Consider the following 27842-nt stretch of genomic DNA (forward strand, 5'->3'; position numbering starts at 1 on the left):
TCCAATGAGTTCATGAAATCAAAACCAGCAAGATATGGAATTAAAGTGTGTGCAGCTAAAGACGTGAAAACCACTTACCTGTATAAGTGTATAATCTCCAAGTGTATTCAGGAAAACTTCCTGGAAGTGCACCAGAGAAAAATCAAGGACGTCGGGTTGTGTGTACTGTGTGACATGATGAAATCAGTGTTTGCAACTGGAAAAAGTGTTACCACAGATTTTTTTTTACATCTGTGCCAACTGCAGAATTTTTGCTCCAGAAAAATATCACCAAGACAGGAACACTGAGCAAAAAAGTCAGATATTCCTGCAGTTATGGAAGTTGCGAAGGGACGATATGTTTTATCGTCAAACTTTATCTTTTCAGATAAACTGTCAGTTGTAAGCTATGTGACTAAAAAAAACAAGATGGTTCGTTTACTATCTTCTCAGTATCTTGATGATTCACTGTCTAATGACGATCACAAGAAACCCAACATGATACTTGAATATAACCGCACAAAAGGCGGAGTGGATGATGCAGACCAGTTGGTGAGGGAATATTCTTGTGCCGGACGAATGTCAAGATGGCCTTTCCGACTTTTTATGAACGTGCTTGACATTGGAGCCCTGAATTCCTATATCACTTGAGTGTTCAAAAACAGAGACCGGATCAGTAGAAAATCTAATCGAGGATATTACAGTATTTCTTGATGGAGTTAGGCAAAAAAGCAAAGAATTGACTAAACCTAATGTCTTGCGCAGAGCATGTAATCCATCTGGTTTTCAGCTTCACATCTTTAGAGCTATTGAAGGTACGGGAGTTTCTGAAGCTCGAAACACTGAAGCTTCAAATATATTCTTAACGTCAAGGCAGCTAGTGAGACGGAAGAGAGGAAGATGCTTTCAATGTCCTTGAAACAACGATAGAAAAGTTAACATTATATGCTCCAAATGCCAACGTTTCGTTTGCGAACTGCACCGAGTCACCAACACAACTGTGACAAGTGCAAAATAATGTTAAGATGACAGTGAATGAACTGTGTGTTTATGAATATGATCCTTTGTCCAAGTAATTTGTAGAAACACATATCGTCAGACTAATAAAATAATGGCGTAACTCACTTTTGACGAAATTGAGATATTAGTGTTTTGTGGGTTTCTAAAATGTAGCGCATCTGCCATATAATTTTCTAAGACCTACGTTAACGAGAAAGTGGTATTTTCGTAAAAATGTCAAATGGCCTAACTCAAACGCATGACTTAGGCCATTTTACAAATCTTTTTAATCGTTTGCTGGAAATAAATCTTTCCTCCAACAGAGCAGATGGTCAGAAGACGACGATCTTAATTGTACAGAAATAGAGCTTCCACATTATCACAAGTCTAGACGATTAATTTAGCACAAAATAATTATGTTTTTTCTATTCTATGTATCGTAATCTTGGACATTTTCAAGAACTACCGGTACCCTACTTAAATCAATCTGTTTTATTTTTCTGTTTCTTTGAAAAGCTTTATTTTTCTAGCACTCTGGTAGCGCGACTTTTCACCTCACACTGTGATACAGGTCAGATCTTCTCAATGCACCGTTTCTCGGAGTCTTTTTGCACCCATGGCAGGTTTTGTAGAAAGCCATTGTTGGATACTTAACTTTAACGTCAACTGAGTAACATTGGCGCAACTGAGTACTTTATTATTATTATTATTATTATACTTAATTAATTCTCAGCTTAATATCACACTTAGCAACTTTATAAGCTCGTTGCTGGTTCTTCGCTATCATTCTTGAGTTTCACTGATGGGAGAAGGAAAATATAAATTTCAAAACGTTTGAATTGACTTTTATGTGTAGGTAAATGTGCTAAAATGGGAAAAGAGGAAAATCACTTTTTGGCGAAATTTCTCAATGACTTGCCTACTGTAGATTCCCATTACTGTAGAAAGGTCACAACGCACAGAACGAAGAAATTTTGTACCCTGGAACTACCATAATCCAACTTCATCGGCAAGACAAAGAGCTTGCTGAATCATCAGGACTACGATCATTGAGCACAGCCTATTTTAGTGAAGTATTTTATAATGAGAGCTCCTCCGTCTTCATCGTCGGCTCCAGCTCGTGTCAGAGCATTGGTTTGTCTTCAAATTGAATTTGGCTTTGGATGGTGATGTCGTATGTGGCTTTGGAGGCCCAGTGTGATGATGGGAAAGACGTGGGCAAAAGGCACTTGGAGACGATTATCATAGATCCGCCGCCAATGTGTGAAACCAGGCTGGAGGCTTCCAACTCTTTCAGGCTTGCCCCCGTTACCCGTGATATCATTGCCATTGGGCTTTGTTTGGCCCAGGTCTAAATTGAGACAAAGGCCATTCGCTTGTATGATTGTTTAAGGTGGTCGTAACTACGCGAGGGCTACGCACACACTCTTGGCCAGCTCCATGTCCACTGCGGTCCAATAAGATCGAAACGTGCAGCTTCAGGGGAACTGGTTGCAACGGGCTGCCGGGTGCTCTGTTCATACCACGTAAGAATCAGTGCGACGTGTGTGTTTCCTTCAAACACAGTAATATTACCAAGGAACAATGCGATGACCGTATCAAGTTGAAGAATAAAGCTTGAGATGAGAAGACGAAAGACAAAAAGTCCGCTAGCACAGTAAAATCCGTACGGACAATGGATTCACAGGCTATACATCTGTGTCCCAAAACTAAGGCAAGCAGTATGTACTATAAAACCAAGCTGCAGGTACACAATTTTACTCTATTCAATCTTGAATCAAAAGATGCTTATTGCTCTATTTGGAATGAAACAGAAGGTGATTTACGCAGTGAAGTATTCGCTTTCTTGCAATTTAATCATTTCGAACGAGTAATTTCTGGAAGCCCCGGTCTAGAGGAGATAGTTATTTGGAGTGATGGGTGTGGATATCAAAATAGAAACTCTGATGTTTCTAGTGCCTACTGTGCCCTTGCATGGAAGCATGGCATCACTATTACTCAGAATTACCTCGTGGCTGGTCACACTCAAATTGAGTGCGATAGCATGCACAGTAGCCTACTATCGAGCGAAAATTGGCATACGACATTTTTATGACGAGAGATTACGAAATTATCATCCAGAATGCCTGGATCAGACCGCATCCCAACAATGTACAGAGGATGCAAAACAGTGATTTTATGAAAAGCGATGGATGATGCTTGTTGAGTATCAGACCTGGAAAGAAAGCTGGAGATCCCACAGTTCATGATCTTAGAGGCCTGAATCATGGAAGCAGTGAAAAGGTATTGTACAAGGTCCCATTATGTGAGGCTGCACAGTGGGAGGATCTTCTACAGCGGTCACAAACAAACTTAGGCGACACTACATGGATTCCTATTTTGTCAAGCCATCTTCCAATCAAATTGAGGAAATACAATGATTTCCAATCTATGAAACATGTTGTGCCAACAGGGTGCCACTCCTTTTTTGATAATTTGCCTCATCACTGATAATTTATTCAGCTTGTCTTGCCAACTCTGAACTGTTTTTGGGTGAAATATGCAGTCAAGCATGAAATACAACTCCTATCGTTCGATTGGAGTTGCTATTAGAGATTTTCCTGTTAATTCTAGTCCTATTATTACTGTTATTATGTCACCGTTAAAAAACTCATATTGATAAACTCAAAATATCAAATGGCCTAAGTCATGTCTGTGCATTCGGAAAATGGCCTAAGTCATCCCAGCACATTATGGGATGCAAAATGAAGCAAATCAAAGTATACATGCTCATTGTACTTGCGTCTACATGCTATTTTCGTTTAACTGTACAATAAATATGATAAAAACAACTGTGTAGACAGTTTTTTTCGATTATCTCAAAACCAGAAAAAATGAGTTACGCCATTATTTTATTAGTCTGACGATATGTTATACTGTATGTGATACTAAGACTATAATTTTAGTTTTTATAACACTTGGGGTAAAAAAAAGGGTTTGTTACAGTGCATAAAAATGGCATCTGCTTTACTTACAATTTCAGCAATCTTCCTTTGTTACATTAGCTGTATATAGTAAACTGTAATCTAAGTAAGGATGAAGAAAGTAGACTACAAGTTGGCTTGTGCTTTGGTGTGCCGGTATACTGATTGTATGTATTGTGAGAGAACGCAAAACTGGCTCAGCCAATTTGCCATTTTTCATTTCCAAGGAAGAATGGCCTCCTTCATCCTCAAACCTGAACCCCCTAGACTTTGGCATCTGGTCTTACCTGGAGAGCAGGGTTTCGACTAAACACCACCAAAGTTTGGAAGTGCTGAAGGCTAATCTGAAAAAAGAATGAGCCAAAATACCTCAAAGAGTTATTCATGACTCTTGCAGGTCCTTTTCGAAGCGTCTCCGACTTGTTATCGACCCAAATGGCCGACACATTAAGAAAAACTTGTTTTTCCTAAATATTTATTTATTTGACAATAATATTATATGTTTATTACTCAATTATTATCTACCATTTGTTAAATACATTTGTTTGAAGTTGTAACGTTAATTATTGATGACTCTGTATATACTGGATACTTTAAGCAATAGAAACGATGGGGTCCTTGGAGGACCCCACCTTGGTAAACGACGTTGGTGAGCTAGGCTTGGTATGTTAAAGGTTAAAGAGACATGGGCCAAATTAATTACTTTCATCCAGCTGGTGGGAAAATTTTGAACAATAGAATATGAAATATTTCAGAGGATGTGCTGGAAAATGCCTTATATCTCTCAATTTATAACCTTTATTCGCTCAAAATTTCAGCTCAATAGAGGTGAATGAAAGTTAGGAAAAGTCAAGAAATCTCGTAGTCGCAGCCTCAGTGGTTTTAGAGATACAACTGTTGATGCAAAAAAGTTGAATTGACACCCCCCCCCCCAACCTTCAAAGAGTTAACTGTTAACCTACGTATATTTGATTCAGCGTTTGTTAGCAAGGCTCCCAACTATCTCAACTTCATTTTGTTACATCTGTGGTAAATGTACAGCAAAAAAAAAAACATTACGAAGTTTGTCAAGCAGGTGTGCTGTCATACTTCGGAGAAAGCTTGATGACCAAGATAAACCTTGTACTCGCCACAGAAAAGATGTAAAATCAGCTAAACCATGAAAATCATTAAGACCGAAAGAAAATAAAAGACGACACAGTGTGGCAGCCTCACTCGAGTTTCACCCTTGTTTGGGATTATCAGTGGTGCATTTCCATGTGTCTTGAGAGGGAATGAATATGTACGGCTGATGATCCCAAAAAAGGGTGAAACTCGAGTATGGTGTCTTTTAACATCGCTCGATCTGGGTCTTAATAACTTGGTTTGGTTTGGAGGGAACCATAAAATTACCATAATGACTGTTACTTTTACATGTTGAAGTTAACACGTTTCAATCCCTACACGAAAAAAGAATGAAAGTATCTGTAGGCTACTTGGCATTATTGAGGCAACCAAAGTTGTGTTCTGAAGATATTCCTGTACCAGTCTTTACACCATTGACACACCTTCAAAAATCTGAGAGTAAAGAACGACATGAAATGGAATGTAGTGAAGCCAGCAGCTGTAGTTGTAACCACAATGGCGGGAGTTCTTCCATATGTGAATCCTTTAGTCAAGGAGTACGTAGTAACCTTATCAGAGATCTAAACTTGTCAAAACAAAAGTCTGAACTGATACCATCGAGGCTGTAAGAAATATTGTCCTGATCAAGAAGCTGAAGTTACAATTTACGAAAAAAGAGATTTTTCTGACTTTATTGAAAATGTCAGCGTATTGTATTGCAATGGCAAACGTGGATTTTTGAGTAAAAACTTTCAAGAACTGGTAAAAAAATATGACCATAAAGGTTTTTTCCTCCATAAACACTCGAATAGATTTCTTGACCATAAAGGTCTATTTTTTCCGAAAAGATTTCTTGAAAATCTGTTTGATTTTTCGTCAGAGTAGTGTGAGAAGTTTCTCCAGGATATAAAGTTCATAGTAAAACGATATCAAGGAAGGTAGGACCAAGACCAACACATGATGGAAAGTTGCTAATGGAGCTTTCAGTGTGACTGTCCTGATGTATGAAGTCATGCAAGCAGTCATTAAAAATTTTTGTAATGTGCTAAATGTTTTTTCTATTCCTTGTGCTACTTTGCATTTCACTGATCTGTGTATGATTCCTTTTTATAACAAGGATGGGTAAACAACTTCTGTTGCTGAACTATTTTGAATTAACAAGAAACTCTTACTGCTCACAAAAATACGTTTTGTGCGCTGAATGTGAAGTAGTTTTTGTGCTTTTATGGTTATATTCACACTCCAATTTGTAACTTGATTAAAAAATTTTCAGTTTTTCTCGATTTCTGTGATTTGTGCACTGAAACATGTGGGGACATTTCAACATGCGTTTCTTGGTTTGGAAGTAATAGTGCAAGAATAAAACATACTGGTATCGGCTTTTTGAGTTTTGTCCATCATGATATGTGAAAAATATACAAAACTCCAATTTTTATCATTTTTAGTCATTTCTGAACTTAAAATTTGAAGATATCTCAAAAAGTAGAGCCAATGCGAAAAAAAACGACTTTATTTTTGGATTCAGTACCCCAAATATCCCCCAAAACTGATGAAACATCTCCGGCACAGAAAATTGTGTTGACCAGTGGAGCATGAAGCATTATCGTGATGTCACTGATGTTGCATCACCTTTTTGTGGAGAATCTCTCCACGGTGAACCGGCACAAAATCATTGATTTCAATGGGAAACTTGTTTGTTTGATATTACGTGATTTGACTCACTAATCAGTTACTTCGTTCTGCTTGAGGCAGAGAGCATAGTAGCATGTTTGCCAAGATTTAATGATCGTTTTTAAACCCCCTATAGCTGTTTGAACGAGATTATGGCATGGTTAATCACTGATTAATTTCATGTTTCTTTAAAATATGATTGTGCAATCTAAATGATTACTTTATGATGAAACATAGCGGTCATACCATACATGGAAACACCACTCATACCTGTTGTGTACAGCAGAAGCTATTTTTATTGTGCCATGTGTACACAACGCAACATATCGCCAATGAACGCTTTCCACTTTTCAAAATAATATTAAACATTTCCAAAGCTTGTATAGTTTATAAACCAGCGTGGAAGTGTCGAAATCAAATCTTTTATTTGTTGAATGTTGTCGTTGATGATGATAAAGCGATATAAAATGAGGTGGTAGACAAAGTTAACATTTTTAATACAGTACTAAAGTACTTGCACGACATAGCGGAAGCTTCGGCAGATGGTAGGTTGTTTATCTTTAACAAGAATGAGACGATAGTTCAGTTAATATATAGTGCACGAAATACTGTGCGAAGAAAAGTACAACAAATAACACATGTTTAGTTAAATATAAATAAAATATTTTACTGGTTCATACTGGAATCATATTAAATATGAGTGAATAATAAGCTTGTTTATTAAAAACAAGCTTGGTCTTGGTCATTTATGCATTGGTTTGTGTTTTCTGAGTCACAACACAATAAGTCACCTATGTTTCATCGTGGATTTATCACTTCACGATTATCCGTTTAATGGCTGAAACACGTTGAAAGTCATTAGTGGAAAGCAGTAACTATTTCGTTACTCAAAGAAAAGCAGTGATATTGAAACATATTATTCGATATAGCATAGCAGATAGCAGTACTTTTAAAGACTTGATATTCAAAAAACAGTATACACCACTATCAAATAACGACTTTCAATTGCTCTTGCAACCGTTACACCAAATATACCGTTTTGTTGAAAAGCAGCATAACATTACATCCTTATTTTGTGAACTAACCCATATAGATTTTATATCTTATCGAGATGGAAATTTGCGGTGTTTGGAGATGGTGACACTACTATATCACTTGAGATAAAAATAACTTCTCATTATGAAATTCATAATGTTTCAAAAGTGAACAAATTAAATTTAAAAAAGTCGCAAATGAAACGTTAAACTCAACAATACTCCAAGTTCTACCAAATTCCTTTTGCATTCTAATCCAAAAGGTTAGAGTTAATACGTTCATAATTTTAATTAAGCATCCTAACAAATTTTTGACGGTTTATTTATGAAAGTAAAAAAATAATCAAAACAATAAGAAGGTCTTTTATCATGAACCAACAAATGGTTCTGCTAACAGTCTCTCCAACTACATAAAGTGTTTTTTCAAAGGTTTCTGATTATCGTCAAAACTGAAACAAACATGTGCTTTAAACCCACCATAGTTATTTTTCTTAGTTTAATTTTCGTGAGTAACGCTCAAGAAAACCATTTCCACAAAAACATTTTCCATCCTGCGCCTGATATTGATTTTAATCAGTTAGATTGGAAGCAAATCTCCTTATCAAGCATAAAAGCAAGGGAAGAGGAAGCTTTGAAAGAAACATTCAAGGTTTTTCACAAGAATGATGTGCAAGGTTCAAATTTAGGCGACCAAGGTTTTTCGTAAGTATTGTAGCCTACAGAAAATAATGATCACTAACTTTAGTTATTTAGTATGTCGTTGATTTTTAGAATAATATTTAATCTATTAAACCATTTGTTTATTTCAATAATTGATAATGATAATAATCTATAAAATCATTGTAAATGCTACACGAACTTCCTCTAAATTAGTGAGTTAATTGAGTTTGGCCTTTTAAAATATACAGCGAATTAATCATCGCGAATTTTCTTTAGTTCCATCAAAAATGGCACAAGTGATGTGGACCGTGTAGTTGTCGATGTGGACAACTTGAATGACTGCCTGGATGAGCTCAATGTTTGGTTGAGCGATGTTGAACAAGGAGAGCTTTATGCCCTTCAAAGTAAGCACAGAAAAATCAGAGTTTTAAGGTGGTTATGACATTTGTTATATCAATACAATTGTTGTTTCAGTACGCTTTTAAACTGGTTCTGAGTTCAAAAAAATACACAAGTGCGAACAATGCATTTCAAAACTAATAAAAAATCTACATTATCAAAGTTACTGTTATACAAAATAAGGTTTTAGAAAATCCATGTTAGATAAAAGAATAACAGGCTGAGCTATTAATTTTTTTCGTCTAAAGTTTTCATATACTTAAATAACTTTGAACCAGGGAAACATAAAAGTGTTGGATGTAGCACTATCTGTCAAGTGAAGGGTGTGTTAAACACATGTGCGGCCAGATGTTTTGAATTTGTTTAGCAAATAATAAGTTGTTGTTGTACTTAGAAAATATAAAGTTGTGTAGTCACCAAAAGCTTGACCATTCAAAACTAACTTAAAGTTTGATGTTGCACAAAAGTGATTTAAAAGAATATTTAATTTTGTGTTTCTTTCTGAAACCTGTAATTTATTTACAATTTTTAACGTTAATGTGTAAGACAGATTAAATTTACAAGCACTGTGGTGGTTTGATGTGTTTTTAATTGAATTTGACGTAGATTGTCACATGCAGTTTTTGCGTTATCTTTACTGTAAAATAACAATTCCGTCAAAAAATTTGAAGAGCGTCTGGCAAACCCTTTATTTACTTTCGCGTGGCAGGTAACCTACTTGGGCATCCCATGCTTCTGCGAATCTCTGTTTTGAACAAACATTCAAATTTTCTTTTAGTGATAGACTCTTGGGGAAGACGACAAAGTGGCATACTGGAAGGCAATGTTCGCTGGCCTGGCCATTATCATGAATGCATAGACGCAGTAGGACCAAAAGTTAGAGGAAAATATTGCACAGCGTATTATGGATTCTTGTATTATGTAAGTTAAGCAATCGAGCCAATAACGAAATTATTTAGTCTACCTTAATTTTCGTGAACAAAATATAGTGTTAGAAAGCTCACACTTTCAAACACAATGCGTTGTTTTCTGCCTTGATACTGCTCTGCTATTCAGTGCTAAACGGTTTCCCCAACTATATTATATATCATAAACGGGTATTATATATGATATATAAAAAAACAATGAAAACTATTAATACTACAAAAAGTGCTCAATGCCAAGCAAAAAGGCAAAGCAGAGCGAATTAAATCAAATATAGTTATTACTATCTGAACCCTTATTCAAATAGATTCTATTTGAATAAGACCTTCTGATGATCTGTTAGGTGAAACAATTTGTAAAGGCTTCAGATAGTAATAACTATATTTGAATTATATGATATATATATATTATATATATTATATATCATACCGTGTACAGCAAAAGCTTGCACTTAACCATTCCGGTCATTAATTTGTTTTTTCATAATTTTTTTTGATTTTTTATCTAATTCTGACTAAATTGAGTGAACTGAACATCATTAACCACATTTCACATTCTGAAAAGTTTTACTTCGGCAGATAATGCCTGTATCATACATGATACAATGTGACTACATGCGTGCGAAATAACAAAACTGTGTCCTTTAACAAAACGCAGGAAAAAAAGAAATAGTAATATTTTGCTTACAAACATATTAAGCTAACTATTAAACTGAACCACACGATGAAGACATGGTCTTGGTTTGTTTTGCTTCCTCCTGCTGTAAGCTCTCCTCCCAAACAGCACCATGCATTTGTCGAATATCCCTTTAATTATCCACAATAGGAAGGACAAGGTAGAAAAATGACAATGACAAATGACAAAAACACATTATGTTACACGCACACATAAAATTTACAATAAATGGAACTGAAGAAAACAGTTTCTATTTTAGTTCAGACACAAGGAAACTTTGAATTTTATGCAAACACATAGAAAAATGTATTTTCATATCCTGTAAATTTACATCTTTGCCTTTCCGTTTTCCATTCTGGAACGTGGCCAACTCCATCTGACCGTACATTATCTTGATTCTTGAGGAACGTATTGCAATGTTTTTCGTGGTCTACCTGGTGTCAATTTTAGAAGTGTGTTTATGCCACATTTTATCAAGCAGTCAGCAATGCTGAATCTAAATTGCCGAAGCGAGATCATGTCTGAATTAGGTTGCCCAGATGAGTCAAAGTCTTTTTTATATTGCAACCATGATGTGACCAATGCTAAATGCACAAAGTGGAAAATGACACGCAACGTCCACTTTTCAGATTTCATGTGGATCTTATACAACGACAGCAAGTAGTCTAATTTATTAACTTTGGCACATATACACAGTGCCAGTTCTTGTTTAGGTATCGTTTTCTTGATAGCTTGAAGTTCGTTTGAATTTGTAAGATCTTTGACGTGACTTATAATTTAGCCAATTTTCCGCTAAGCAAAGTTCGTTATAATGTTTGCGTTTGAGAATGTGACTTTTGTGTATTTACAATGTAATTAGTCAATTGTGCATGCAAACAGCATCCTTTACTGTTGAATCCTTTTTTTTTCAAATACGTGAAATCAGGTTTTTGTATTTGCAGCCTCGACCTATTGGTATTCCTATAGATGTCACAAAAGGTCTATGCTTTCCATCTGTGTGCTCTGAACAATCAACAGAATTTCTTTACAAAACATATTTTGCGTCAAATAATACAATCCCTTTACTCAGTGTTACATGTTCGGGGAAACCGCACTGGTCAACGTTGGATACCATTGGAGTGTAAGAATGTTTTCAGTTGCTCTACTTTGTTCCTTTATAGAATTTAAAAAATGAAATCCACGTGGCCAAGTAAAGATTTTTTGTTTATAAATGCAGAACTTCGCAAATGTAATTCAGTACTTACGTACTGAATTAAAAACAGTGATCAATTATATAGTTAACATTGTGTCAGTTGGTAAGCCTTATTCCTCAACTATAAGCTAATACAACACAAATAGACGCAGAGCGGTTGAGAGGATAATTTTGACTCGGTTTCCTTTACCCATGAAAATTCTTGTAGAAGCGACACATCTTAGTTCATGTTTTATTTTTGGTTTTGTTCAATTTGTTTATTTTCAAATTAGTTTTATTGTTATAAATTATTTGATATGAGACCTATTGCCATGATTCTGTTGATTTGACGCTGAGCATTCGTTTGCTCAAACTACCAACGTTTAAAACAAGTTTTTTTTTCCATTTAGCGCTTCCTTGTTTTTGCGACAGTAAAGACAGTTAGAGTATGTCTAACTTTATTAACCTTATACCCTTAATAATAAAAGCAGATTATCACCTTACACATCTTGGGATAGTTTAGCTTAGTTTGCACAAATAAAACGTATCGTGTTATTTAATTTAAACTGGCACTTGGAATGAAGTCAAATACACGAAGTTTACCATTGGAACACATTAAAGTGGTGGAAGAGAAGTTACCCTTTAAAACCTTTTGCGGTCCAAGTAGATCCCTAGGATGCAAAATAAAATGATGTAATATGGTCCAACGTCACCCCTAGGATGATGTCTACATATTGCTGACAACAAGGTCCATGCATCTCCGTGGGGTTCTTTTGAAAATTGGAAAAATTTAAAAATTTTGAAAAAAAAATTTGGTGTCCGACGTTTTCTTCGTAAACAGTTCTTCGTAAAGCAATTCTTCGTAAGCAATTTTTCGTGAAACAATTCTTCGTAAAGTTAATTCTTTGTAAAACAATTCTTCCCAAAGCATTTATTCGTGCATGCAATGGAGATTTGATGTATACGAAGAAATGCTTTACGAAAAATTCTTTTACGGATTTCATTTCACCAACAACTGTTTACGAACAATTGTTTTACGAAGAATTGCTTACGAAGAATTGCTTTACGAAGAATTGTTTACGAAGAATTCGCCTATAACCAAAAAATTTGAACCTTAACGGCCCAAAATCGGAAAAAATTGGACCTCAAAAGGTTAAAGGAGTCGAAATGCATTAGTACGAAATAGATTTGATTGTTGTGCAAAGCCAAAATTTAACACCAAATTAAACTAACGAATACAAATTACGGTAGCTGATTAATGTAGACAAATTACTGCATACTGAACCGACACACATATGCAACAATTTTTACAGTTTGCAAAACAATTTAGGACCATAACTGCGGTCTTGCTATTGATGGCGATTGCTGGACTGGTGCTTGATTTAGTAAAGCGTGCTGAGAAGGCTAGCGCTCAACGACATTCAATGCTAAGTAAGTTGTTTTCTGCTCATTGAGTATTTTTATTAACAGTTTTTCCTAAAAGTTTTTTACCAAATTTAAATTATTTAAGTTTACAAGCCAAAAACAGTCTTGAAAAGTATTGAGAAATCAACTTTTCCTTACCTTTTGACCTGGTGTTGCAGCGCAGATGATCCTACACTGTAAACGAAAAAGGCTCGAAAAAGAACCTATAAGGGAGCTACTGCGAATGGGGTTCTTTTTAAGAAAAGAACCCTTTAGGGGGTTCTTGAAAGAACCTATAAGGGAGCTACTGCGAATGGGGTTCTTTTTAAGAAAAGAACCTTTTAGGGGGTTCTTGAAAGAACCTATAAGGGAGCTACTGCGAATGGGGTTCTTTTTAAGAAAAGAACCCTTTAGGGTTTTTTGAAAGAACCTATAAGGGAGCTACTGCGAATGGGGTTCTTTTTAAGAAAAGAACCCTTTAGGGGGTTCTTGAAAGAACCAATACAGGGTTCTTTCAATAACCCCCAACGGGTTTTTTTCTTAAAAAGAACCTTTTTGAGGTACTATTATGAACCTTCTGAACGTTCGATAAAATACCTTTCAGGTTTTTTTCTTATTTAGTACCTTTTTGAGGTACTATTATGAACCTTTGATAAAATACCTTTCAGGGTTTTTTTATTTAGTACCTTTTTGAGGTACTATTCTGAACCTTCTGAACGTTCGATAAAATACCTTTCAGAGTTTTTTTCTTATTTAGTACCTTTTTGAGGTACTATTCTGAACCTTCTGAACGTTCGATAAAATATCTTTCAGGGTTTTTATCTTATTTAGTACCTTTTTGAGGTACTATTATGAACTCTCGATAAAATACCTTTTAGGTTTTTTCTTATTTAGTACCTTTTTGAGGTATTATTATGAACCTTCTGTAGGTTCGATAAAATACCTTTCACGGTTTTTTTCGTATTTAATACTTTTTTGAGGTACCAACCTTCCTATGGTTCCAATAGACACCTTTAGATAAACTTACAGTGCTATAACTGATGCTTAAGGTTTTATTGAAAAAGACGGTTACAAAGCAAATACCTTCACAAAACACGATTATCAAGAAATCGTGTTTTGTAGAAATGAACAAGTGTAAAGAAAACGAAAAACAATGAAGCATCTTTATTCTTTACATATAGGACGATAAAAAAATACAGACCACAACAACTACAAAAATTATATAGGATGATCGATAGCTTTTAAAGAGCGCAGAAAACGTACTTGCAACAACGAGATACCGGTACACGTTTTCTGATCTCCTAAATACCTTCCGAGCATCCTGTATAATCACTGCCCATTACAATTTATTTACAAAACGCAATACCTTGCTTGTTACCTCCACATCTAAATGTAAAATGTGGGTAGAGAAAAAAGACAAGGTATGCTTAATGGATTTGGGGTACTGGATGTTAAACACCCAGTAAGTACTCATCAGCACGGCCACAGCATCCACTAAATTATCCATGCCAATTACTTGACACCCGTCAACCATGACAGTGAAGCCATCTTCTTCTTCAAACTGTATAACCGGATATGTTGATTCTGGATTCTATAACAAACAATGAGCATATTATATATCAACTCGATGGCCAGCACAAGTGCGGGCATTGAGCAACATTCACTTCACCAAACAAATAGCCTACAATGGGTGAGAGACACACAACCAAGAGCCTTTTACTTGGTATCACATTTAGCGATTATCAATCAAGTGCGATGGCTCGCCATGCAGGACATCAGTAATGTTCTTAATCAACTTTTACATTCTTAATTAGCTTAATTATAACCACCAATTTCCGTAACAAAGCATGCATTGAAAATTGATGCTTATAGCATTGGTTGTGATGTAGCCATGATAACTCTCATGAAAGAGTGACGGTACCGTGAGTATAGCCAGCTTGGATTAAACTAGTTCTTCTCTAAAAAATGATCTATTATTATCTATTAATTAATAGTTGCTATATATACTGTACAAACTACAAATTAGGGAGCGTTCAACGTCAACCGGTAACTGGGGAGGGTACCTGAAAGTTGATATTGGAGGAGGGGGTGAAAAGCTGGGTGACGTCAATTGTAAACCCTTCTCCTCAAGCAAAAAAAGATAGTTTAAACTTAACTTGATATAATGAGAATGCAAGTTTAGTTATGTTACGGTACCTGTTAAGTTCAGAATGTCCGCCGGCAATTTCTGCTTTTTAACGTCCTGATAAAAACGGTGGTGGCTAGTTTCTGAGAGCAGTTCAACACAATCTTTTTGCACCAGACTGTTCATTTCTTCGATCATCTGCAAAGACAAAAACCTCAAATTAACCTTCACATACATCCACGATTTCTGTCACTATATAGGATATATTAAAACTCATAGTATAAACACAGGGTCAGTTGGATAATAATCCTTAAAGGCGAAATATATTTGTCAATTAATCAGGCTTCTGTGTTTATACTGTGAGTTTACTGCACTGAGCTAACAAGTTCCAGCAGCGATCGCCTGATAGTTGTCGCCTGATATATCTGATGTCAGCTAGATCCCAGTCACCTTACTAACCAGTACGTCACACTGGCTTTAGTCTTTAAATAGTGCCGTATATATATAAAAATGAACGTAATGTTCAACATACCCAAACAGCGGTTCCCAACGACAGATATTTCGCTTGCAGATCCGCAACCGACATTTCGTTCCCATTGTGCAAACACGTGGATCGAGTGCACAACATTCGGTCGCGAATCAAGCCGTTGTTGCGACAGCTCTCCCCCTTCGCCATCTCCCCTCTCAATTGTTTCAAATGACGCTCAATGTTGAAAGCATCTTCTACCTCGCCAACCAACTGTAAAACACAACAATTAGCACGCACACAACCATAGACACAAGGTTTGCAGTAATAAGGTTTATAGTAGAGTAGACATTGACAGTTGACGGTATCCAGATGCGACGGTTTCTGAAGACAATATTATAAATTGTAAATAGAAACAGAGGATTAACTGTTGTTTTACAAAGTATAAAGTTGTTGTTATTGTATAAAGAAGACCACGCTGCGTAATCACAAAACAACAGACGAGAACATTAATCTGACGTGAGAGGATCCTTAGAATACAAACTTTTAACCAGTATATCGCCAAAGTACGACATAATTAATAATATAAAGAACAGTATCTTACCAACTAATTGTAGCATACAGATCTTCACGAGTTGATTTCTGCACTTCGATAGTTGGCATAATTACTGATACTATCTTATATATGCAGCAGCAGATGTCTTGACTCTATGTCTATACACTAATCTAATTATCGTAAACTGTGAAATGCGTTGTAGTCACCACATACACTGGCTTGACCGGTAAACTGGTCTGACCCGTAAACGTACGATAACTAGTAGAAATTACGTCAAGAGACGCACAAATGCTTCCTTCAGCTTACGAAAACGAAAAAAAAGTTTTCTAAACGACGACTTCAAGCTTGACTGAACAGCGACACAAAACGATAAAAACACAAGGTTGTTTTGATAATTTTACGTTAGTTTTTTGTTTCGCCTACTTGTGTTCCTTTATTTCGTCATGCGTTCTTTATTGTTTTGCACTCTCTTGCACTGATCGCCAAAAAAAAAGGATTCGTAATTGGCAAATCGGTTTGTATTGCATTCGTTCTAAAATTGCTTATTTCAATATTTCATAATTTCAAAGACAGTCACAAATCGAAAGCTCAAAAGTTACAGCGCAAGTGAAATTGTCTAACACGCACATTAAAGTAGCCTAAATTAATGCACATCAAGCATATTAAAAGCACAAACAAAAACCAAATCAAAAATCGTGTGTCGTTTCATCTCATTTTACAAATGTTGTAGACTATGTTTTAATCATCATCATCATTCGTTCAGTCAATTGGAATTGTCGGTCACGCAATATGCCTTCTCTCTTCACAGCTGTACAGTTTTGCGTTTATCAAACCTTACTGCATCAATATCGGATTGCCCATGCACAAACTGTACAGTCTTGCCTTTACCAAAATGTAATGCACCAATATCAGAATCAACATATCCGGTTATACAGTTTGAAGAAGAAGATGGCTTCACTGTCATGGTTGACGGGTGTCAAGTAATTGGCATGGATAATTTAGTGGATGCTGTGGCCGTGCTGTTGAGTACTTACTGGGTGTTTAACATCCAGTACCCCAAATCCACTAAGCATACCTTGTCTTTTTTCTCTACCCACATTTTACATTTAGATGTGGAGGTAACAAGCAAGGTATTGCGTTTTGTGAATAAATTGTAATGGGCAGTGATTATACAGGATGCTCGGAAGATTTTTAGGAGATCAGAAAACGTGTACCGGTATCTCGTTGTTACAAGCATGTTTTCTGTGCTCTTTAAACGCTATCGATCATCCTATGTAATTTTTGTAGTTGTTGTGGTCTGTATTTTTTTATCGTCCTATGTAAAGAATAAAGATGCTTCATCGTTTTTCGTTTTCTAAGGTTGGTACCTCAAAAAGGTATTAAATAAGAAAAAACCTGAAAGGTATTTTATCGAATGTTCATAATAGTACCTCAAAAAGTTATTGAAAGAACCCTGTATTGGTTCTTTCAAGAACCCCCAAAGGTTTTTTTTTCTTAAAAAGAACCCCCATTCCCAGTAGCTCCCTAATAGGTTCTTTTTCGAGCCTTCTTCCTTTACAGTGTTGTTGCTAAAAGAATCTCAAAAAAAGGTTAAAAAAAAACGTTTCGAAAAGAACCTTTCTGCAGGGTTCTTTTCGAAACAAGTTCCGAAAAAGAACCCTAGGCTTAGGGTTCTTTTGGCAAGCAAAGGGTTCTTTTTGCAATAAAGAACCTTTGTTGTTAAAAGAACCCTAAGCCTAGGGTTTTTCTCGAAAAAAGAACCCTAAACGAACCTTTTTCGAAACAAGTTCCGAAAAAGAACCCTAGGCTTAGGGTTCTTTTGGCAAGCAAAGGGTTCTTTTTGCAATAAAGAACCTTTTTTGTTAAAAGAACCCTAAGCCTAGGGTTTTTCTCGAAAAAAGAACCCTAAACGAACCTTTTTCGAAACAAGTTCCGAAAAAGAACCCTAGGCTTAGGGTTCTTTTGGCAAGCAAAGGGTTCTTTTTGCAATAAAGAACCTTTTTTGTTAAAAGAACCTTAAGCCTAGGGTTTTTCTCGAAAAAAGAACCCTAAACGAACCTTTTTCGAAACAAGTTCCGAAAAAGAACCCTAGGCTTAGGGTTCTTTTGGCAAGCAAAGGGTTCTTTTTGCAATAAAAAACCTTTTTTGTTAAAAGAACCCTAAGCCTAGGGTTTTTCTTGAAAAAAGAACCCTAAAAGAACCCTAAACGAACCTTTTTCATTTACAGTGTAGCTTTCTCCCCACTCACCAATGGCGAAAAAATTCTGGATTCAAGCCAACGACCTGGAACTCTTCCAGTGTTGGATGGGATAAGGTTCATCAGCACTACATGGGTTATTTTAGGACACACGCTTTCTATTATGTGTGCTGGCATAGGTACGTTTAAAAAATGCAATCCGGCGAGATGTGGTATTGTAAGATTCTTACAATTAATGTTATTGAATATATCATACCAAGTTTTCAACATATCATATCTATTTTTGGTTAGGCAAAAAAAACGGACATAACAAAAATAAAACAAACTTTTAAACGTTTTCAACACAACAACGTCTGTTCATTAGAAATAGGCTACCCTACTTTACACCTGCAACATGCATATAAAAAAGAAAGTGACCATTCAAAGTCCAATTTTCAATTTGATTATCCGCTCACTAACAAACGATAATCCTGATTCGAGCAATTATTATTTGTTTCCAACCGCCACATAAACTCAACTTTTCATTTCAGAGATTTGCTGATCACCTCACTTGACCTCTTACTCACATTGATTTAATGTATGTTTATTGTTTATGTTGAGCCATTGTGGAGAGACAGACAGCTCTACTAACTGGACAGTACTGATTTTCACGCATTGTTTGCAATCGTCAAAACAATCGAGTGGCAATGTTCATGCTTTATAAACATTCTGTTTTGCGAATTCCTTTATTTCATCAGTATAATTTTGTGGTGCCCCATTTTGCTGCAAGATAAATATTTTTTACTTGCTTCATCCCTTTGATAAAGTCAATCGTGCTGACTTACGAAATGTTGGAAATAAAGCTGGTAATCATTTTCAACATCTTTTGGTAGCCTACTGTAGTTTGTAATAACCAGAAGAGACCAAGAAATTATTCTATAGTTAGATGACTGGTGAACAGTATCATTCTGTATTATTCTACTATACTTTGCTTCACTGTAAAAACGCTTTAGAAGCAGATGCATATTCGTGCTTGTTGGAATGGAATAGGTCATCTCTTGTTTGCAGTTGAACGAACAAGGTACCGGCCAAATGTCTTGTCTGTATAAACCAAGTGTTATACCTATAAAAATTATCAATACAAATTCTTGCTTTTAACTGTTTTTCATTTTTAGAAGTGTGGTTGTTTTCTTACAGACAATTCAATCCACGCTAGAAAACGCATGTTAAATGACCCCTCCTTTCAAGCCATTATTAATGGAACAGTTTCTGTGGACACATTCTTTCTGCTCAGTGGTTTGCTTGTTGCTTATCTGGGAATGAAGCATCTTCACCGAACGAAGGGAAGCATAAACATACCGCTGATGTACTTGCAACGTTACTTGAGGTTTGTTTAGAATTACCTCTTGTATGAGGCGAACAAGTTTTTTTGACTTGAGCATAAGTTTAAAAAAATTTAAACCCACATTTGTATTCTGTAAAAATAACAAGCTAATGATTTCTGATTTGTGTAGACTGACTCCTGTCTATGCTTTCCTAATACTATTTTCAATGGGCTGGTACAAGTTTTTTGGTGCCGGGCCCTTTTGGAAAGCAAATGCAGACATATCATATGAGCAATGTAAAAACACTTGGTGGACGAATCTGCTTTACATAAACAACTTGTATCCTGTATCAAATCAAGTAAGCCATGTGTTGAAGAGTAAAAATAGTTAAAAATTTGATTACATTTGGTAGGGTATTGCAGCATTACGGTTTACAATTTCCTACAAAAAAATTTGACGCCAATTTCGTTACATATCTGTTCACACACGTAGGCTAACGATATGTGGGAGAGTGATGAAATGAAACAACATTGCTTTGTTGGAAAGACATTATTGGTGATCGCATTGAGTACATTTAGTTTGTCCTGTGGTATTACTGTTTTTTTTTTTTTTTAGTTTTTATATAAACAATTACAATAGCATTCTTTATGAGACAACGTGCCAATTGTAGTGTTTCACTTTCAAAACAAATTTTTTTAATTGCCTTTGAATTAATTGAAAAGACGCCGGATAAAGAGTAGCTATTGAAGTACAATGCATAAGCTACATTTACATTCTTTATCTTGTTTTAGTGTTATGGGGTAGGATGGTACCTTGCCAACGACATGCAGTTCTATATTCTTGCACCGTTTTTCCTGATATTACTCTACAGGTAAAGCTGTAAAAAAGTTGAAAAAAAACTCAACTTGAAATATTTTGCGTGTTGTTTTAATGAAAAGAGATTTATACATTTATAGCACTGAAGATGAAGACAGTATAGTTTTCGAAACATTTCCTGAACTTGAATGTAGCATCTACATTTTGGGCTCTTTATTTTTCGATTAGATTCACCAGGTGTTTCAATCATATTGCTCCTAAGAGAATACTTTGTGTGAAGGAAATCATTCATCTTGATTCAGATTTACTCATCATTTAGATTTTAGAATAAAGCGACGAAAATGCAATTCTGAAAGTAGGCTGATATTCCAGCTTGCAGCTAAACATTCGAATACAATACAAACAAACTTATATTACTTTATATACGATATTGTAGCCTATCTTTTGTGTAGATGGCGAGTTGTTGGAATTGTAACAATGTGCATTGTTGTTGTGGGCGGGATGATAACAACTGGGGTACTGTCGTCAGTAAACAATCTTCAGCCTGTTGCAGTTACCGTCGGCTTGCAGCTGAGCATGTAAGTACTGCTTTGTTATTTATCGCTATGTATGCCATATACATGCAATCAGCAATCGTTTACATATCCGTTTCAATTTGCATGAAAAATGCCTGAGTCACCCTTTGTACGGTGGTGCAAAATAACGTTTTAAGAAAATTTCGTTGTAGGAATAGTAGCCTAATGGTGCACTCCTGTATAATTCAAAGCGTGTAAAACTTTTATTACTGATGTCTTTACAACAAGTTCCCTTACCTTTCTTGCTTTGGTCAAATTGATTTCCTATACCCTGGTATGTTATGATAATTGCTTCTTCAATGCGGTTTCCATGTGTAGAGTTAACAAAGTTGGTAGCTGGCAATTAATAATTGGTAAGGTAGTAGCAACAACTTTTGTGCGGTTTTACTAATTTTGAAAATTTACATTTTAAATTTAGTTGGTTCCGACTCTTGTTCCATTTTATTCCTGAACAAACGTATGAAAGTAAATTCAACAGCGATATTTACACCACACCTTGGAACCGTATCAATGTATATATAATTGGAATGTTGACAGGTTATGTTTTGTTTGTTACGAAAGGAAAGATCAAAATGCACAAGGTAAGGTAAACTACCACTTCATTTCTAAATGTCTAACTTTAAGAGTTCTGGGACTAAAATATCGCCAGCAAGAGAAACTTTAGGCTAGATGGAACTGCAGGATTGTCTTGCTGTGTCTTGGTGTCCCGATATTTCATTGCAATGGGGCTACTACAAACATTAACAACGAAAAGTTGTAACACGGTGAAAAATCAAGCTCAGCCACAACAAAATGAAGAAAGTGAGAGACTGCAGAACCCACTATAATGTATTGTACATAGTTAAAAAGAAAAGTGAGAAATTCAATGTCAGCTAAAAAGTATCGAAGAATAGAAAAACTCGCTAAAGGCTATTTTCAGGAACCGACAACAAAACCTCAGTAGCCTATTTGATACCGTAAGTTCCGCCTACAGAATTGATTTAGATCGTGGAGCTCTGACTAAAGTTAAATGCTGGACTATTGTCAAACTTGGTTTAGAATTCAAGTGTACCTCAGTATTTTCACACCAAAAAATATTAGTTTAAATTAAATTTTTAAAGTTAACCTAACGGTATTGTTATCGTATTGGAACGGTCGATTTTACAAAAACTAACCAGATTAAAAATTTATATGTTTTAGCAAAGTTTTAAAGCGCAGTACTGATAACAAGAAACAATATTTAAAAACAGTTTGCAACTAGAATCTTATTGTTTATCGTTTTGCATCAAGTCGGAGTCGGTCTTTTTTCAAGCACTCCGACTTTGGACTCGACGCCAAAATGCCCGGACTCGGCAGACATGTTCATGAGATAAGTTAAGGTTTAAATCAGTTTTTCGTACTCTCCTACAGAAGAAAATTCTCTGTTAACTGAGAAATGACACAAAATGTGTGCGTTGTTATACAAGTAAACAGGCTTTTTTTAAGGTTTGGTTTGGGTGACCGCTAGGTAGTTTTAAGAGACCGCAAGTGTTTCATTTAAATACCAAAAAATAGCCATATTTGCTTAAGACATAGCAAGAAACAACCATTACTTTTCTACTGTAGTTGCAAGTCCAAATTTTGGGAAACCGCTGGAGAAATTTGGAGACCGTTTCGGTCTCCCAAAACACCTTAAAATAAACACTGCAAGTAAAAGACATTGTATATGTGTTAATGATGTGTAAACTGCAAATCTCTGATCTGTTTTGCAAATCTTCTAATTCAGGATGGCCCAAGACTGCGAGCATGAAGGGAGAGAGATGATTGTTTATTTAATATTCAAATAAGATTCGAGAAACAACACGTACACACAAAAATAATAATACATCAGTCGAGAGGTCTGGCAGCACCGCACAACCTTGCGGTTTATAAGTCAACATGCTGCCTGACATTATAGTGTCAGACATTTTCAATTTTAAGCTGGAGGAATAAACAGCACAAGCATGATTGAACAGTGATACTAATACATAGATATACTTCTACAGTTAAAAATGGTAATGAAGTATATGAAGTATCGTAAGAAAATGATCGATAAGCTTTCAAACATAAACATATAATGAAACATAAAAGGTGAAAACACGATTCAGATTAGTTTACAAATACGAATTACACGTAGATTAAATAATTGAATTGAGCAAGTTTGTGTAATAAGAATCTATCAAGATACTTTACAGTATTAAGTTTTTTAAACAAAGCAAAGTGCTTGCTTTTTGTAGATTCATCTATTTCTCTCCATAATTTAGTACCTCGATGTGCCAATAGATTGTGTGGCACGGATTCGTTTATTTTGGAAAGGAAATAGTTCATTTTATTTAGTTGTCGAGTGTTGTGCGAGTGAATATCATCAAGTTTTATAAAACGATCTTGCAATACAAGTGGCAGAGTGTTATTGAAAACTTTATACATAAACTTGGCAATTTCAAGTTTGTTAATATCTTCTCGTTGTAATATATTTATAGATTTGTATAAAATCGTGACGTGACTAAATTTTGGACCTTGTGATTGTAAGGGCCAAACTAAGGTTTGAGGAAACTTTTACGGATTGCATAAAAAAGATTTCCAGCTTATTTGCGACTCAAAAAAGTAATTTTCAGCTAGTAAATAAAATACAATACATAACATATCAACAAAAAAAAAAAAAAAAAAAATTTTGCCTATGGTTTCTTGCTTTTGATTATCGTGTCAGTCTCTGCTTTAACTTCGGTGATCGACCGACGTAAACAAGCATCCAGGGTTTCATCAGCTATTCTGTTCAGCGTGTCGCTTTTCAATCATAAGTGAGAAAATTGCTTTCGTAATTGTGTGTTGGTCTACTACCAAACAGGAAGAACATCTTCAATGCAAAGTCATTTAAATTAAATTCCTTTGGAACGGATATTACTTGCATCCATACCAGACACTCTGGTTTACCCTAGATTTTGGCAAAAAATACTTTTCCCTAAATTAAATTGAACTCTCGGTTTTCCTTTGACACTTCTTTTGTCAATAAATTACTTCACTTGACTCAATAGATAAGATAGCAACAGCTAGCAGCCAACTTACAACTGAATTCCAGATTATGTTCAAGCAATAGAAAGCAAAACTCAATGCAAGTGAAAGTCTGGGACGTCACAAACCGTAAGAAGAAATTCTTACCCCAATAAATATTATAGTTACTTGTTGAACTGCATTTTGATGATGTGCGACGTATTTAGGTTTCCGGCTAATGCAATGCATTTATGTAAAATCCATGTAGGTTTATTGTAACACCGGTGGACTTTTCACTGTAAAATCCGGGATACAGGAAGTGCTCGCGGGTCACATGCGTCCTGTGAGCAAGCGTTTGGACCACCCTGTTCTAGTCAAAGAGCAGCAAAAACAAACATTTTATTTCAAGATCATTTGGAAAATAACAGAAGTTTGTATCAAGGTGTAAAATGAGGATGTATCTTGAAGTATGTTTTGCCATCATTCAGGCTGTCGTTGTCGTCGGTTGGACTGTAGCAACAGGATTTGCGTTAGGAATCATTTATGGTTTATATGACTATGTTGAAGACATGTCAACTATGGAGACAAACCTTTCGGCATTTTACAACGCAGTTAATCGACCTGTGTGGGCAATGTGTATTGCTTGGGTAATAATTGCCTGTTCATCAGGTTACGGAGGTAAGCTGATTGATAAAATATGTATAAGGAAAAGAGCAATTGCCCAACTCGATACTTAAAGCACTGTAGCTTCTAGTTTGTAGGCCTACGATATGTCTATAACAGTGATGTGTCATGTAGGCCCATGTGATTACTATGAAGTGTTTCATTATCATGACTACCTTCACCGTAAAATTGTAACTTGCAATGAACTTTAGTAGATATTGAAATTTTAATGTATTTTTGTCAATAAAAATTAATTGTTTTTAAAACGTTTTATGCCATATCGTGGAAATGAGACGTGAGTCTTCGCTGGGATAGTCAAATTAAAACGAAAGTGCAAGGATTAAATTTTGGGTTTAAGACTTCAATCTTTTAGCATTTACCTTATCGTGTCTCATAGTAGGCTACAACCGGATATAGGCCTAATATAGTGTTTCAGTAGTATTTCGGAAATGAAGGATGTGTTACCCTTAAAAGTTTTTAGAGGTAAAGTCTATGCAGAATTAGATAAGAAAGCAACGCTTGAAATAAAACAAATTGTACCACTTAATGTTTCTTGGCAGCTCATTGTAGCAAGAATTGACGGCGATTACCAAGGAAGAACGCTCACTAATTCACAATATATTACTATATGTTGTGGTTTTGTGATCAATCGTTTAAATATGATCTGTAATAATTGGCCACTTAAACAGTGTCAATTTAATCGGTACCACATAATATAGATTTTAATAATCTGTTACACTTACACCCAAAGGCAAAGTTATATTTGATAACTAAGTGAATTAATACTGACATACATATGTATATTGTATATACCTAACTTTTCAGCTTTCAATTATCACAGGTCCCATCACTAAGTTTTTAAACTGGAAGTTGTTCACGCCTCTCAGTCGGTTGACTTACAGCGTATTCTTGGTGCACTTCCTAGTGATCTTATGGTATGCAGCAAGTCAGGAGAGACCATTTCATTTCTCGGCAACAAATTTTGCCTACATGTTTTTGGGTATGACAACTTTGTTGTAAAGATTTAATTTTGCGCAACTTGTAGAGTGTTTGTATAACCTTGTTAGATTTGTTAGTTTATTAATTTGGTTTAAATCAATTTAAACTTTCTTTCCATTAAAAAATGGTATGGTTAACTTCTTTTAAAGCAACACTTAGAAAACTTCCGCCATTTTGAACCGATAATCCAGTTGTTTGAGCAATTTAATAAAGCACTCAAAGAAACCTTTCCTTTCCAAAGATAAAGATTTAATCAATCAAGAAAGAGTGAAAGTGTTTCAATGTTCTTCCTTTTAAATCATAATAATCCATTGGTGTTTTTCAATAGGAACGTCGGTAATCGCTTTTGGATGGGCGTTTGTTGTTGCACTTTTTGTTGAATGGCCATTTGTTGGTCTGTTCAAAGTAATCTTTTTCTCACCCACAAGCATGCCAAACAAAGCTGAAACTTCTAATGATGAGCGAAGATCTATTAAAGAGAATTTTCCGAATCCCGAAAAAGATTTTTCAAAAGCATCTACTGAAGATTATCAAGCACGTCCTACTAAAGACCATGGAAGTGATAATGATGCTTTTGAGAGGAATATTTCAATAGTCACAAAAATATAGACATCATTTATCTTCTGGAAGTTATAAACTACAGGTCTATTGTGCATAAGGATGACCAAGTGATTTTCCTAAGTTATATCAAAAACTTAAATTTCACATAATCTGAAACACGTTGTTTTTAATTTTTTGCATTGTAACGAACTAGATTACAATAGTTTATCTTGCTTATAGACCAGTGGTTTTCAACCTTTTTGGTGGAACGAAACCCAATAAAACATTTCAAAAGCTCGAGGAACCCCTATTCAATAATTGAATTGCCTTATGGAAAAAACATCGCTTAATTAATAAAATTAAATTAAAATACTCGTGTTCAGATTTATTTATGTACAATAAAAATACAAACTGTAAGAAATTACATTTATTCAAATAAATTAATTACATTTATTCAAATTACTTAATCAATATTTGATTATATTTAAACAATATGCATATAATAATAAAATAGACTCTCAGATTTGATTGTGAACTTGCGGAACCCCTAGACTTACTGGCGGAACCTTAGGGTTCCGCGGAACCCTAGTTGAAAACCACTGTTATAAACGTAACAAAACTTATGTTTAATAATGTTCAGCAGATTTCAAACATTTTAATAATCTTTTTCCTGCCTTTTTTTCAAAAATTCAACGCCATTTTGTGGCGTCTACATACAGTATTTTATTAAGAGATGAGCAAGAAATGCAGGGATTTTGTGCATAATTAAAAAAAATGCAAAAACTACGCAAAGTAAATTGTCATACCAGACTAGATTAATGAACGTTTTGATAAAATCATCACTGAATAAAGTGTCTGTGCTATAGTATGTAAAGTGTAAATAAATTACGTTAGCTGTTTATAGTCTAAAAAATAAATTTCTTTGCAATCAAATCTGAGTATTCTACATTAATTCTCAGTGGCATAGTTACAGTAGAATAAAATTTAAGGATACTGCAATGTCAAGTTTGATTTTGCATTCAGTTGTTTTCAATTGTGTTGAGCATGTATAACAAAGTTGTGTTGGTTGTCCAATTGTACAATGGAGACAGCTCAGTGCCTCCATATTAAGGTCTCCATTTATAATGAAGTTTTGTTTCCTTTATTTTGATTTCTGCAAGAGATCAAAACTCGTTGTTTCTATTATTTGCTATGGTGCTCAATATGAAGCGATTATGAAGTGATCAAAACCCACAGTTTCTTTTTCAGCAGCCATTCTCTTCTCCAGAAGTTAACTAAGTAGAAAACTTCACAGAAACCAAAACTCAGTCATAAAGCCTATTATGGGATGCAACTCAATAACTTCAACTTTCAACATTTGCATAAAATTATGTCAAGTTAGGCATCGTTAAAAGAGTAAAAAGTTTAGGTTTCAAATAAGTTTTTAGTTGAGAAAGTTTGAGTTTTAAATTTACAAATGTGAAACACAGTGACATGCATCTTATCAACACGAAATTTACAACTAACATACCAATGAATTTTTAACTTGTTTTAGATACTTTAAACCAAAATTGGTTTGAAATTTTCGCTTTGCTATTCCACACAGGTTTTGAGAAAGTTCCACTGCCCGCATTTAAAAGTAACGATTTAAATA

At 35.2% G+C, this 27842-nt stretch overlaps 2 protein-coding genes across 2 annotated transcripts; one reads left to right on the top strand and one right to left on the bottom strand.

Moving 5' to 3' along the window:
- The first annotated feature begins 408 nt into the window (after positions 1 to 408).
- Positions 409 to 26278, top strand: LOC145776053 (O-acyltransferase like protein-like). The gene is made up of 16 exons (XM_082587461.1): positions 409 to 531; positions 8328 to 8452; positions 8687 to 8814; positions 9588 to 9730; positions 11350 to 11528; positions 12910 to 13010; positions 17043 to 17181; positions 18358 to 18506; positions 19504 to 19693; positions 19821 to 19989; positions 20423 to 20502; positions 20900 to 21025; positions 21441 to 21603; positions 24496 to 24685; positions 25512 to 25670; positions 25998 to 26278. The coding sequence occupies exons 1-16, from the start codon at positions 409 to 411 to the stop codon at positions 26276 to 26278; spliced, it is 2445 nt and encodes an 814-aa protein (XP_082443587.1).
- Positions 14170 to 16315, bottom strand: LOC145775663 (uncharacterized). The gene is made up of 4 exons (XM_082586996.1): positions 16179 to 16315; positions 15641 to 15847; positions 15180 to 15306; positions 14170 to 14574 (listed from the first exon to the last, which is right to left on the bottom strand). The coding sequence occupies exons 2-4, from the start codon at positions 15782 to 15784 to the stop codon at positions 14540 to 14542; spliced, it is 306 nt and encodes a 101-aa protein (XP_082443122.1). The 5' UTR covers positions 15785 to 15847; positions 16179 to 16315; the 3' UTR covers positions 14170 to 14539.
- Positions 26279 to 27842: the final 1564 nt, after the last annotated feature.

This window comes from Aplidium turbinatum, chromosome 8 (assembly GCF_918807975.1).
Source record: "Aplidium turbinatum chromosome 8, kaAplTurb1.1, whole genome shotgun sequence".
Lineage (NCBI taxonomy): Eukaryota > Metazoa > Chordata > Ascidiacea > Aplousobranchia > Polyclinidae > Aplidium > Aplidium turbinatum.